The sequence below is a fragment of the Corylus avellana genome, chromosome 9 (assembly GCF_965113065.1).
Source record: "Corylus avellana chromosome 9, dhCorAvel1.hap1.2, whole genome shotgun sequence".
Taxonomy (NCBI): Eukaryota; Viridiplantae; Streptophyta; class Magnoliopsida; order Fagales; family Betulaceae; genus Corylus; species Corylus avellana.
Window position 1 is genome coordinate 22,210,962 of NC_142498.1, and position 14,353 is coordinate 22,225,314.

The 14,353-nt window shown below is 38.7% G+C and overlaps 3 protein-coding genes across 3 annotated transcripts; 1 reads left to right on the forward strand and 2 right to left on the reverse strand.

Annotated features, from left to right (window-relative positions):
* Nucleotides 1-2,228: 2,228 nt before the first annotated feature.
* On the reverse strand, nt 2,229-5,168 carry LDL1 (LSD1-like 1). Its single transcript, XM_059605055.2, has one exon. It carries the CDS (start codon nt 5,050-5,052, stop codon nt 2,623-2,625), a length of 2,430 nt encoding a protein of 809 aa, XP_059461038.2. The 5' UTR covers nt 5,053-5,168; the 3' UTR covers nt 2,229-2,622.
* Nucleotides 5,169-5,407: 239 nt separating this feature from the next.
* On the forward strand, nt 5,408-8,860 carry LOC132189797 (uncharacterized). The gene is made up of 2 exons (XM_059604590.2): nt 5,408-5,729; nt 8,242-8,860. The coding sequence occupies exons 1-2, from the start codon at nt 5,617-5,619 to the stop codon at nt 8,447-8,449; spliced, it is 321 nt and encodes a 106-aa protein (XP_059460573.2). The 5' UTR covers nt 5,408-5,616; the 3' UTR covers nt 8,450-8,860.
* Nucleotides 8,861-9,329: 469 nt separating this feature from the next.
* Nucleotides 9,330-12,754, reverse strand: LOC132189895 (lysine histidine transporter-like 8). The gene is made up of 5 exons (XM_059604726.2): nt 12,352-12,754; nt 12,131-12,264; nt 10,745-11,172; nt 10,264-10,395; nt 9,330-10,042 (listed from the first exon to the last, which is right to left on the reverse strand). The coding sequence occupies exons 1-5, from the start codon at nt 12,750-12,752 to the stop codon at nt 9,557-9,559; spliced, it is 1,581 nt and encodes a 526-aa protein (XP_059460709.2). The 5' UTR covers nt 12,753-12,754; the 3' UTR covers nt 9,330-9,556.
* Nucleotides 12,755-14,353: the final 1,599 nt, after the last annotated feature.

Below are 14,353 nucleotides of genomic sequence, written 5' to 3' on the forward strand. Positions count from 1 at the left end.
TTGCGTAGATCTTGTTGCCAGCTGGCGGGAAGAGGGAAATCCGATTTGCGGCACGAGCTGAGTTTGAGCTAGTTGGACTAGCCTAACTCTTTTTTTTTTTTTGGCAGATGAATAGACTAACTTGTTGGCTTCTCGGCTTCGTAGGATTTACTTTTAGCCCAGCCAGCCTAAATCTTAGCTTGTCGGCTTCGTACATCTTCAATATATTTGCAGAGGTGGCTGCAGCAGTCAATGATTGGGCTTGCGTCGGCCTGATTTATTACCCAATCAACACAGGCCCGAAATTAAAGGAACGGAAGCATGCTGGGCATGGAATTGACAATTTTTTATCCAATGAATTCAGCCCGAAAATAACTAATACGTCTTAACTTTGTTTAATTAAAAATTAAAATTGATCTATATAGTTTTATACTCATGTATCAATATGACTTGAACTTGACACATAACATATAAGACTAACAAAACTATGCATCAATATGACTTGAACTTAACACATAACATATAAGACTAACAAAACTATACTCATGCTGTCATGCATCAATATGACTTGAACTTGACACAAAACATATAAGACTAACAATTTTTCACACGACCTGTAAATCCAACACAAAATAAACATGTTAGAATTGAGACTTGAAGGATCTAACCCATCTAATTAAATAAATTAGATTACGGTTGATCTATATGACCTTATACACTCGAACTCGACACGTGAAGACAAATGACTACCCTTAGCTAGGTATTTCCAATTGCAAACAAATCCATTGCACTTCTAGATGGATCAAGCACTGGAGAAGTGGCTTCTAGCTTCTCTGGTTTCAGGCTTGAGGAGTTGCAGTGAGTGGATTACTGTAGCCTTTCAATCAGCAACGATTGATGCATCATGAATGTGTCTAGGGGCCCGCAGGGCTATATCAGACGATTTGAAGAGTTAATAAGGTTATTGGTATGGGCAATTTAAAATGAGTGTTCCCTCATTTGAAGCATCAATCCAAAGAGCAAATCTACGGGTATAAGCTCCATGAAACAATGGCATTTGCCACATATAAAAGGAAATTGGATTTGATGCATGCTTTGTCATAAGACTCTCAAAGTGCAAAAGAGATAAAAGTACTTCTGCAATCGTTATAGACAACAGCCCATTCAATTATTTGCAAAACCTAGGTGAGACTGATGTCAAATTTCAGTTCAACTGAGTAGTTGTTCTAATGTTTTTTTGATGTAGGGAAATCCCACCCATTTTTCTGCCCAACATGGATCACAAGCTTCGGCTACCCAGCCTGGAAAAAATTAGGGGTGAAAATTTAGAACCGCTAACCGCTTTTAAAAGCGGTTATTAAAAACCGCTAACCGCCTAGTGGTTAGCGGTTATTGAGTTTTTGAAAACCGCTAACCGTTAATCACTCTATATATATATGTTGTGTACAAAACTACAAGTAAAGTGATGTTTACAAAAATTGTTGTAATTTTATTTGTATTATATGTTGTATAGATTCATAGAAGGTGACAAAAAAAAAAGCAGTTAGTAAAAAAATGGTTATTCGCATGCGGTTAACCGCTAACCGGGCGGTTACCGTCAAGCGGTTAGCGGAGGCGGTTAGCGGTTTTAGCCACTAACCGCTAACCGCAACCGCCTTTTCACCCTTAGAAAAAATCATACCTATGAAAATCATTTCTTACCTCCACCTTAAGCCAAAATAAATGCCTGAAAGCAAAAAGAAGAGGAAGCTATAAAAGAGGACCAACAGCTAAAGCAGAGGAATAGGTATTAATGAAAAAAAGGAAGGGCTTTGTTTTATGCCTATGTAGAGAAATATCATCATCTTATTTTTGACCTACAGACAGACAAAAAAAAAAAGAAGCACTTTTGCTCGAGGGAAGCGAAAGGGGAAAGAAAAAGAAAGAAGAAGAAGAAGAAGAAGAAGAAGAAGAATACAGACGATAAGGGGGAAGGAACAGGGCAGAATAGGACAGCCAGGCAATACCTTTTCTTATAAACACCAATAAATGGAATTAGATTCTTCAATCAAGCAAAATTTATTACCAAAATTCCATAGACCCACCAGAAAGCAATAATTCAAGACTTCAAATCCTAAGATACAAAATATATCAAGTGTGTAGATTAGTAAAATTTAAATGACGAGGTCTATGTCCAAACTTATTTCTCTACAAATTCTCATGAAGTAACAGAAGCAGTCATGCCATTTTGGAATGCTTGGGTATAGCTATTGTACTAATGATGAGAGCAAGTTCAATTATTAGAAACTAACAATAATTGTAGTTCAACTCAATGATGAAATTTACAACAACCTAAGAGGATGCATAATTCCCAATTAGTTACTACAAAAAATCATGCAGCCCCAAGGGGAATTAGAAAATAAATCAAAGGCATTAGAAACAAATCAGACCAACCAAATCCTAAACTTAAATGTGCTCATCTGAGCATGCAAGTACTGTACACGATGAAGCAGCTTTGGTACAACTTTAACCATAAGCTGAAGGGATAAAATGACTGTGAACTCCCTCCAGCTAGTCTAACTTATTATCCAATATAAAGAAAATTCGAATTCTGACAAGGAATGAGTTAGCCACTTCCACCAATCAGTTGATGCTCGTCTTCCTCTACACAGCACCATCTTTAAATCCACCATTTTGGTTGGATCTAGCTGATTCTATTTGGGAGACTAGAGAGTCCCCAGCATCAGATAACCCTTTCCTCCCAACTAACCTCACCCCAAAGTCATGATTTAACATCTTCATTCTGTTCTCATCTCCATCTACCTCGCTCAGCTGGATGGCCTGGTTCCTTGAAATCAAGCCAAAAAGACAGAGACAGCCAGAGTCTAATTTCTCCCCTCTAAATTTCACTCTTAACAATGAATATGAATTAAGGTCGTTTGAACTTGGATCAAACAAAATAGAGAAGCTCCCAAGTGTCAGATCAGGGGTCTCAAACAATTTATTCAAATCGTCACTTTCCTCTCTAACATTATTTAATTTGTCAGCTGGAATCAATGACCTCCTCTTGGCCACTCTCACTATGTTAGCAGCTTCTCTCATCCCACTAAGAAAAGCTCCATGCATTGTTGCTGGATACTGTTTATTAGTTGCCTCTCCTGCAAAGAACACCCTCCCATCTCCAACACTCTCAGCCAGAATGTCATAGTCATCTCCTGAAGACCCAATTGCAACATAAGAGTAAGAACCGTAGGTGAATTGATCCTTTCCCCAGCGAGTACAGACTGCCTGAACTGGATCAGGTACAGCAATCCCTTTCGGATGAAAGATACCCCTCAATATGTCCAACACCCTTCTCACAGACTCCACTGGCGACATCGTCTCAAACTTGATTGCAGCATCTCCCGCCACAAGTGCAACAAGAAGTGGGCCTCCCGACACAGAAGAATAGCTATAAAACAAAAAGAACTCGCCTCTCATACTGGGGTCTTCACTCAAATGCCCAAACGTATCAATATCGCCACCCCAAAAATTATATGGAAACAACATGGCAACCTTATTTAGCAAGCCAAATCCTAATCTTTGAATTGCATCTCTCTTTCGTTGAGGAAGCTCGGGAACAAATTCAATAGTTCCCTTCTTAAGCACACCTAATGGCACCGTGCAGAGAACCATGTCCCCACGAAACTCCTGCCCACCGGCATAAACAAGCACCCCATCAGTCCCATACCTAATACTCTCCACAGTCCTCTCATAGAAAATCGGAAGGTCCTCACAAAGGGAGCGCACAAATGTCTCATTCCCTCCGGGAATAAAACAATGATCACCACCCATCTCATAAGGATCATCCTGATCCCAATACGCCATCGACAAATTCGACATCAAGGAAGCATTGGCATATTCCAAATTGGCAAGATGCCAATTCAACAACATCCGCTCCTGCGGGTCCTCAGCAACATTATAAACGCGCCGAAACGCTTCGAGCGCGGTCCCTAAGGGAACATCTACAGACTTAACTTCCTCTATCATAGCGTGCCTAAGCTTACAAACCCTATCTAACAACTTATTAAACGAAACCTCTACTTTAGAGTCAATCTCAGAGTTCACAGCTTTGCCATCAGGTAGATACAAGGGACATATATCTCTCACCTTGTGAAGCGGTAGTCCCAATTGCCTGGCGAGAACCCCAAGTGGGTTCCCGTTTATTCCGGTGAGGACGCTCCCACCGAGATCCCCTGCGGCCTCGACGCCGTCACCGTTCATTCTCTTCGTCTTAACGCGCCCACCAGGGCGTGCCCTGCCCTCCAAGACCACGACTTTGAACCCCATAAACACCAATTGCCTCGCTGCTATCAAGCCGGCGATACCCGCGCCGACGATTACCACATTGCCCCTCTCGATTCCGTCGAACGACTTCAGCTTCGCTTCTTTGATCGCCGGGGCGAGCCCGAAGTTGATGTAGCCGTGGTTAATGAGGAAACGGTAGGCCGAGTCGACAAGGCCCTTGTGCTCGGACCGTATGGACTCCAGCGCGTGTTCCCGGGTCAGCCAGACAGACACGTTGGAGCGCCACCGGGCGAGAATGTGGTTCCGGACTACGATGTAGTTGGCCTGCTCGACACCGCCGATGGTGGACACTACGTTGGCTTCGATCTCCTCCTCGGTGAGCGAGTCCACCGGGAAACCAACCGAGATCGCGATCAGGGCCTCCACGTCGACGTCCTTGGCCATCTCGGACCGGCGGCTGCGAGAGAGCGAGGGGTTGCCGTTGAGCTCCGTGAAGAATTTCTTTCTCCGGCGACGCTTCTTTGGCGGCGGACCGGGTTCGGCGGGACCGGGTTCGGAACGGCTAAGGTTTTGGGGCGGTCCATCGGGATTGTTGTTGTTGTCGTCGTCTTGGATGGGCTCGGAGGAGGAGTCGTCTTGGGAATCCGAAACGGGGGCTTCGGGTGTCGTTTTGGATGGTGGATTGTTTTCTGATAGGGACGGGGTTGCGCTGTTGGAGTGAGTGAGTTCGGTGTCGGGCGTGGAGTCGCCGGATGCGACGTCGTTAGGGTTATCGGAGGGGTCTTGGGGAGGGTCCGTTGGCTCCATGTGTGTTACAACATCGAGCTAATTTTGGTTGTTAGTCACTTTAGGGCTTTAATCAGGAATTCCAACTTAAAACAAGATATTGGCTTTCAGTTTCACGAGCTGATTGATTGTGTCAAAACAGATCACGAATGTAGCCCATTTGTAGTTGTGGCCAGTAACCAAAGCCTGGATATGGAAACATGGCTTGGCCCAGACGATATCTGTTGTGATTGTGACCTTCTTTTGGATCTTCCAAACTGTGGTGGGCTCATTGCAGCCCATTAGAGAGTGAGCCCGCGTCTGACATGTTCCCGGGCTTCAAGTTTTGCCAAACCGTCAAACCCGCCGGCTTAATTTAAAAAAAGAAAAAGAAAAAGAAAAAAAGAGAACGAGAGAAAGTGAGAGAAGGGCCACGCAACGAACCTAGCAGGCCGAGACGAATTGAACGTTGATCGTCACTCCGTTGCGTTCCATCGTTCATATCGCTGTTGACTCTGCCGAGTCTCTGTTGTCGACGACGAAGACGACCTCTTAGCTCTAAGAGACAGAGACGACAGCGTTTCAGAGAGAGAGAGAGAGAGAGCCATGATAACGCGATCGAATCTGGCAGAGCAGTTGAGAGAGTACCAGATTCGATCGAAGCACGACTGGGCCTCCGTCTCCTTCTTCTCCTCCACTTCTAATCTCCCTTCTTCAAGGTATGTCGAATTATTCTTATTTATTTTTCAAAATTTTGTGATTTTGTTCGTTTAGGTTTATATTCTTACGATTCTTGCATTTTTTAAGTTGTTGATGACTCCTTTTGCGATCGAAGTGGTTAGAAATTTGGTATAGAACTGATACTCAACATTCGGAGCTGCTAATTCGATTAGTTTGGCTAGGGCTTTGGGTATTTGGAGTCAGGCTTTTGATTGTTTTTGAATTCTGATTAGAACGTACAAAATTGGAAATGGGAGAATTTTATTATTATTATTTTTTTTCTATTCAAGGCTGGAAAAAGGAGGTTAAAGAGGATCTTTGCTTGACAGCTTTTTGACTCAGCTCTCTTTTTTTTTTTTTGCTTTTTCATGCGTTTCGAATTGTTTTTGATGTATTTATTGGTTTTGGGACTAATATTGAAGTATTTTTGGTAATTACGATCACTAAAATGCGTTTTTTTTTTTTTTGGGATAAGAATGCATTGACGTCTATATGAAAATGTAACCTACACTTGGATTTGGGTAAGCATGTGTGTTTCTAATACATCTGATGGGGGACCATAATCAGCTGATCTGAGCTTGTTTCGGAGAAGCTTCATGTTTCTGCCCTGGATGATTAGGCTCCATTCGTTAATGTTTTTGGGAGGGTGCTTTCGTTTTTTTGCTTAAAAAAGTGTTATGATGTGACATAAAACAACTTTGAGTGTTTTGTGGGTATTTTGTATTTCAGGTTGTTTGTTAATGTTTTTTTTTTTTGAAAATAGAAAACAAAAGTGAGAAAGATAATGGTGTAACAAAAGCCTATAATGTTTTTGCTGAACTATCCAGAGATTCATTTTCAATACTGGGGAGTAATTGAATCATATTTCTCTAGTGTCAAAATTATAGTGAATTTGAACATAGGGACTTTAAGCCATAGACGTGTGTGGTAGATTACCACTTGTCAGGGTTGAAATGATGTCTAAAGTTATTGGATGAAAAGGAAGAGACATGTGTGGCAATTGGTGTTGCAAAGGGCATTGACTTAGGTTGTCTACTTATCTGAGAGATTCGTCTAGACTATTGGGAGAGATAAGTGAGCAGTTGAACTAAATTAGGATGTTTGTATTATGCGGTGGACTAGTTACTGAGTCCAAGTATACTTGGATTACAATAATTTCGTTGCTGGAGGTGAGGTAGATATATTTGAAAGCCATGAAAAATTACTATCTTCTTGGTCATATACAACAATGCTGATGCCTCATATTTTGGCCATTTGTTCTACTCTGTGCTTGAATCATGGTTTTCAACACCGGACCATTGAGAGGACTGAATAATTGTAGGACTTGAAGTTCAGAGATCTAAATAGGGACTTCTTTGGTTTCAGATCATGGCATCATAAATATTTAAAATGTTAAATGAATGAAATTAAGATTAGGAGAATTTGGTGTCTAATTGTTAGAATGCTAGTACAATGATTATGCCAATTTGGGTTCAATTTGAGGTTCAAAGCTTGCTATATAGACATGTTAAGCAGCACTACCTTTTTTCTTTTAATAAAAAATTAGGCTTATGATAGTGAACCCGTCAGACTAGTCAGTCTTGTCTGGTTTTTTAAACCGTTGTTTGAAAAGGTATCACTATGTTCTGTATGTTATTGGCTGTTTGTTTAAATGGTAGTCTAGGCACCTTGGCCATTTGTGGTGGACACAAGTCTAGCTAAAGGCTTGCTTGACTTATGGAGCATTAATCATTCAACTGCAAGCATAATTTATTAACAATGTGCAAGAATACCGACATTGTTGCTGTTGCACTGAAGTCTTCCATATATTTTGATGCAATTGTACCGCATTGATTTATGTCTATCGGAATTGCATTTGAATAAGTTCATAACTAAGATGGCTTAGCCTTCCCAAGTTGGTCCCTTAGTTCTTAGATGTATTTCTGTCAAGCTTTCATTTAGATGTAATGATCTTTATGATTTAGGTTATTATCTGATTCAAAAACAAATTTTCTTTATGACTTCATTTTGAGTCTGTTCTAGCAGAAATTGAATTAATTAGGGAAAATGAGTGTATATATACTATTGAATGACACATCTAGCATCATCATGTTAATGATTGTACTCAGTAATTTTTGTGCAAATGTTTAGTATAGTTGAATGAGGTTTTTGTTGATGGACTATCTTGTAGAAAACAACGGCACAAAGAAACAAAGAGGGCTATCACCTTCATTTTAGAAGAGAGAAGGGATTCATATTTTAATAAATAAGCAGGGGACTGAACTGTGAATGAGTGCGATTAGACATTGTAGGTCATCAATTTTATTGACTACCTTGCTCTTTGTAATTCCTGAGTTTGATTGCGTGCTATTGCTCATATATGAGTTTTAGTTTTTCTCTAGGTCTTCTGTTTTGCAATAGTTCTTGCATTTTATTTTATTTTATTTTTGCAATGTATTATGTGGATCAGTATTTATAAGATAACATGACTTTGACAGTACTTTTTCCCTTTTCCCCTCTTTCTGGATGCAGGGTGGATGTTGTGATCTTTGTAATATGGGAACTTTTTATTCTAGCTTTCCTGGTTTTTTCAGCAGTTTCTTTATATTTTAGGCATATGCGACTTGCACTCGTTCTAGTATGCATCACAATTCTATTGCTTTTGTGTATGAGAATTACAAAGCAAGTGAGATTGGCCAGGAAAAAGAAGCGAAGGATGCTTCTTCCATTATCATTGTGAAACTATATGTAGTTGCAATAGTAACCCAACTTTGTTGTGTAATATATTCTTGGCCACTGCTTTTGGTCATTGGACGATGTATTGCACCTAAAGAAGGTTGATAAAGAATATAATGATTTGCTTCAACACGAGCTGATCAAACTGGTTTATTCTCGAGATACACAATTGTGGGTGCTATGAGTAAATGAGGGGTTCTTACCTCGTACACGGTTTTTGCGGGCAGGATGTGTCCCAAAGGAGCCCTGCCTTGTAGGGAGGGGTTGTACTCGCAGTTTTGGCTTCTTTCTTGCTGTATGTTTGCTGTATACATAGTGTGGTCAAAGCACAGGTGCTTCTTAAAATTCATTCGTTGTTGAAGCTCTGCGTGTAATGAGATGACTGCTTTAATAAGATAATTATGTTAGACATGATTATTATTATTATTATTATTATATGAAAATACTTTAGAAAAGGAGTGGCTATTCAATTGTAGCTGCCACTTCTGTGTCCAATATATCCAGACTGCAAACCCTTTCTAAGTCGTCTTTTGTGGGAGATTAAAATTTCCCAGATATTTGGCTGTTGTAAATAGATAATGATTGCTTGCAATTGATAAGGAAACCTTGTAATTGGGCTGTTGTAAACCGATAACGTTTTGAATCCACTAACATTTACTCAAGTATATGTTTGAGAAATAGAGTTTTTAAGTCAAAGAGCGGTTTTTGGTAAAAGCTTCATTTTTTAGTTTTTATCAAAAGTGTGTTTTGATCATTTTTAGGTTTTTTGGACCTTTAAAAACGATTTCAATTTTTTTATCGAACATATACTTTTTTCTTCAAATGAGATTTTTCGAGTGTTAAACACACTTTTAAACTCCTTAAACGAATACCCGAACAGGTCCTTAGCAATAATAACAAAAGAAACATTTTATGCATAGCTAGTTACATGATAGGTAAGCAATTGCTCGACAGGGTTGCAGTAATTACACGACAAGTAAAGCAAGTGCAGACGGGTTTACACTCATCTCAGAAAAGTGGAGAGGCATGCTATTGTTGCTTGTACACGATTCTTGGCTTCATTCGAGGCTACGAGGTGTGTTTGGAAACCCAAGATCCATTGCAGATTTACTTATTGGGGCTGGAAAAAATGGATCTCCATTCCTACGGTCACTATGCTCCAAATTGCTCCAGTGACAACTAGAATGCTGACAACCATTCCCAAGGCTCCCAATACCCAATTGAGGTACCAAACTCCACTATATTTCTTGGGTTTCTTGATTAGCAACCACATGAAACAAGGATATGCCAAGGTGATGGGCAGCGCTATCCCTCCAATCAATCCCGCCAAGCTTGGCAAGAATGGTAGTGCCACTGCTATGAAAAATGCAAGGCATCCAAAGGCGGCTCGAATCCCCGAGCGGAGCCACCATGGACAAGGTTTGTTCATCTTGCTCGTATATCTCAACTCCAGATTGTCAAATACTGGCATTGCATATATTTGGAATGAGCTTAGGCTGTTAATCACCACGAGCAGGCTTGTTAATCCTAAGAGAAATCTTGATGTGTCATGTGCGTGGTATTTGTGCAAAGCATCTAGCATTCCTCCATTAGGTATCTGGCAATCAAGCAGAAGTTATATGAGCTCAATTAGGATTATTTTGCGAAGTTTGAGCAGAAAATAAGAGAGGGAGGTACAGGGTCTGGGTGCCACGGGCTGTCCCAAATATTCAGGCCCGACCTACTTTCTCATTTTCTGTCCGAATTTTGTGAAATCTAAGCAAAAAATTTCATAGTTAGGAAGTACCCATGTTAACATGTTGGGTTAAAGGTGCTTACTAAATTTCCATAAGCCCAATAGCCGCCAATTGCAATGGGAAACAGACACATTGCGATGATTATATATGCAAACTTTACTCCTCTCCACATAGGTACACGGGATGGGCGCTTAACACTCGAAGGCATGGTCCCCTGCAATGACACCCAGATTACTATAGCAACAAAATTGCCAAATTCTGTTCAATAACTTTTTTTTTTTTTTTTTTTTTTGGTTTGAAAAGGTTGATAACTAAAATAAAAAAAAAAATAAAAAAATTGTGATTTTTTTTTTAAAATTTTTTTTTTAACTAAAGTGAAAAGAAAATTTGCTAAGCGGGCTGTAAATACTCTAAAATACATTGTTGAATTCAAATTTATAATTGTAACTTAATTTTATTGTAGACGGCGTCCTAATAATATTTTATACTAATATATTATATACAGTATTTTCTCCTCAATGAAATTTCTTAAATTTTTTTGCATCTTTATTATGTTAATTTACCTGTATTTCAAGAACAAGATTGTGGCCTCTGAAAGCGAAGCCGATTATCCCAAGTGCATTGAAAATACTGAAAAGCCTTTCAATATCAGATTTTGCCTCCAGTGGGTGATAGGAGACACCCACGGGCCTTCTTTTGCTTATAGAGACTACCCATATCAGCGTGCAGTAGCCTATGGCAGTAATTGCTCCGATCAGGGAAACTCCGGCGATCGAATTCAGGTTGGGAAGCTGAGCCATAACAATACTGCAGCAAGTGAAAGCTACGTACCACTCCAACGTTGTTAGTGGGTTTACGTCGCATGTTGCCCCACAAATGGTTTGGAAAAATATTTTCATGGTCGCTCCTCCGATCATAATTAGGGTCACACATGTGCCACCTGATAGATACATCGTCGGAAGTAGTGCAAACAGTTTTCCTCGCTTCTCACCTGTTATGCATTCATCCCGTAAATTTAGCTTCTATACAACATAATATTGAAGGAAAAAAAATAAAATAAAAAACATCAAAAAAAGAAGAGTAGCTCATACTTTCCTTCGTATTACAGCTGCAGTTAGGGGTAGTGAAGGTTTTATTAGAAGTTTATTATAAATTAACATAACAGTATATGTTACACTTATTATGTCAATCACTAAACTATAGATGCCCACATGACACTTATGAGGTTTACTACGTAGTCACTAAAATACAAACGGTTACAGTCCAAGTAACCGCTCATTATTTTTATGTGAATTTATAATAAAATTGTAGTTAAAACTTTATCACCTTTTTTTATATGAGTAAGCTTTATTACCTTAAGTTTGTAAGGACTTATACTACCCAATCATTTTCCTTTTATTATTATTAAGGTGTTAAGAGGCTTATATATAGGGATAAGACTTAATTAATTGAGAATTATCATCTCTACTTAGGGCATGTTTGAGATTGCGTTTGAGGGGTTTAAAAGTGCGTTTAACGTACACTCAAAAAGTCTATTTGAAGAAAAAAATAGTCGTTCGGTAAAAAAATTAAAAATACTTTTAAGAGTCTAAAAAGTTTAAAAATGACCAAAACACACTTTTGACAAAATCTTAAAAATAAAGTTTTTACCAAAATTTTTTTTTTTTACTTAAAAGTTATATTTCTCAAGCACAATCTCAATCATGAAGTTAGGAGGGCTCAGCCAGGTGTGAATACTATTATTAGTCTTCCGAGGAAGAAAAAGATGGCAGCGACAACAAACATGTTCATTTTTCAACGTCCCACTGGCTCGGATAACATGCAAGTCGCAAGAGCGTTGATTTTATATGCATGCATCTGTTGACGGGCCGTCGGTATCATTATCAAAAGTGGCAGCTAATTTATGATTGAGGAGCTATAAATAGATAATACTAATTAATTAAGCATACCAAAAGCCGCCATGGAAAGGCGGAGATATCTACTGTAGCGCGCCCCAGACTCCGATTCATGAAGCTGAACCAGCAACCACAAAGTGTACATCTGCCATATAAAAGCCACGGAAAGACACAGAATTCCCCATGTCCTGAAACAAAGACGAAATTTATTTATATATATCCTTAAATTAAAGTTTAAGCCGACAAAGGAAAGGACCAACTAATCATTTAATTACCAGCCTAGTGCCGTGAAAGATAACGGAAGAACAAGGGCTTGAACGCCGATTCCGGAACACAGCGTATGAAATGCTGAGTAGAAGGCGTTGCCGTTCCGGGACTCGGTGATGGGAAGCCAGGCGTCCTGTAGGTCAAGCTTGGTGAAGTGCCCAACTTCTTCCAAGCAACCTTGCATGCTTGTAATCGCCTTTTTCATTGGGCTTGCTATTGGAGTCATCATCAAACGCGAAGCAAACGGGCTTTTTGGGGTCTTTGGGCGCCCCATATCCACAAGTGGCGACCGAGCCATTGAAGGACACTCAAGTTGAAACGGCGGTGCCGAGATGGCCGGAGTTTCTGCCTCTTCCCTCGCCTTCGCTACCTGCAGGCTCGTGTTCACCACTTCCACCACCTCACCCATCTCTCTCTGTTTGGAGGGTTTTGATATATGTGCACTAGCTAGTGCCTAGTATATCACTATATATACAAGTTACAAGTGGGGTCCGGTCGGCAGCAATTTGTAGTAATCCCAACAATTAATATCTTAGGAAAAATGTTCTTTACCCTCTAAGCTTCAGGAATTTTTTAATTTAGACTTTAAAGTTTAAAAATAGGCAATTTAAACATTTTATTACTAATTTCAAATAATAATAAAAGCCTGAAATTTAAAAAAAAAAAAAAAAAAAAAAAAAAAAAAAAAGTTTGAGGGTAATTACGTAATTTCATAGATTTCCATCCAATTTGAATGAAATTAGTAACGGAAGGTTTAAATTGAAAATTTTTGAAACATTAGGGGAGTACATTGCCAATTTTTAAACTTTGGGGTTCAAATTAAAAAATTCATGAAATTTCAATGAGGTAAAGTGGATTTTTCCCAATATCTTAACACTAGGGAGTTCTTAATTTGGGATTGACATCCCCTAAATTTTTTTTTTAAAAAATTTGAGATTCTTTAAATTCATAAATTTTAGACATTCATCTCATCTAAACGTCTAAAATAAACTATGTTTCAATATTTAATGAGGAAACATGGCTAATCCCTTTCATTTCTTCCAATTACACTACCCTTCTAAATACACTAACTATAGGAAATGGAGGAAATTTAAAATGAGAGGATCCTTTTTCCAAATTTCTTGAGGTAACTTGCTCATTAAATGCTGAAACATGACTTATGGTGCGTTTGGGAGTGCGTCTTTTAAAAAATAATTTACGATTTTAAACTAAATTGCAATTTTAGGATGTTTGGGATTGCGATTTTAAAAACTCAAATTTTAAAATCGCAAAAAAAAATTTGCAATTTCCATAAGCTGATTAGAGGGTGCTTATTTGAAAAAGTGCGAATTTAAAACAAAATCACGATTTCTATTAAAAATATATTTGGTGCAATAGTTACCTTTTTTTGAACAGGAATGAAAAAAATACCAAGAATACCCACCTAAAATATATTAAAACCCTTATTTTCTCTTTTTTTTTTTTCTTCATCCTCTTAGTCTCGTTCATCCTTTCTCCGCCCTGTAGCAGTGTGCGTCTCTGTTATTCATCTTTCCACTCCTCTACTAGGTAATAATCTCACCTTAATATTTTCTATATAACTCCTTTGCATTTGTACACTTTCCACTGTTTGATGTTCGGTGTTATTTTATGTGGTTTGTATGATTACTGTGCCTCTTTATATATGCGATTATGTTCTTCGACTATTTCTACAGAATAAAGTTGGGATTTTGTTTTTCAAAATTTTATTTAGATTACCATACATGCATAATGATCTGCAATCCATCATAGTATGCAGTGATAGATCACTGTACACATACAGTAATGTGATAGTGCGTGTACAATAACCGTGTGAGGCTTTTTCTTTAAAAAAAAAAAAAAAAAATACTGTACAGTAACCAAGATGATGATTTTTCTCAGGTCACTGTGCACTGCATACTGATGTGCACAGTGACAATTTTTTATGGCTTTTTTTTTTTTTTTTTTTAAAGGTACTATACAGTAACAATTTGTGATGAATTTTTACTTTTA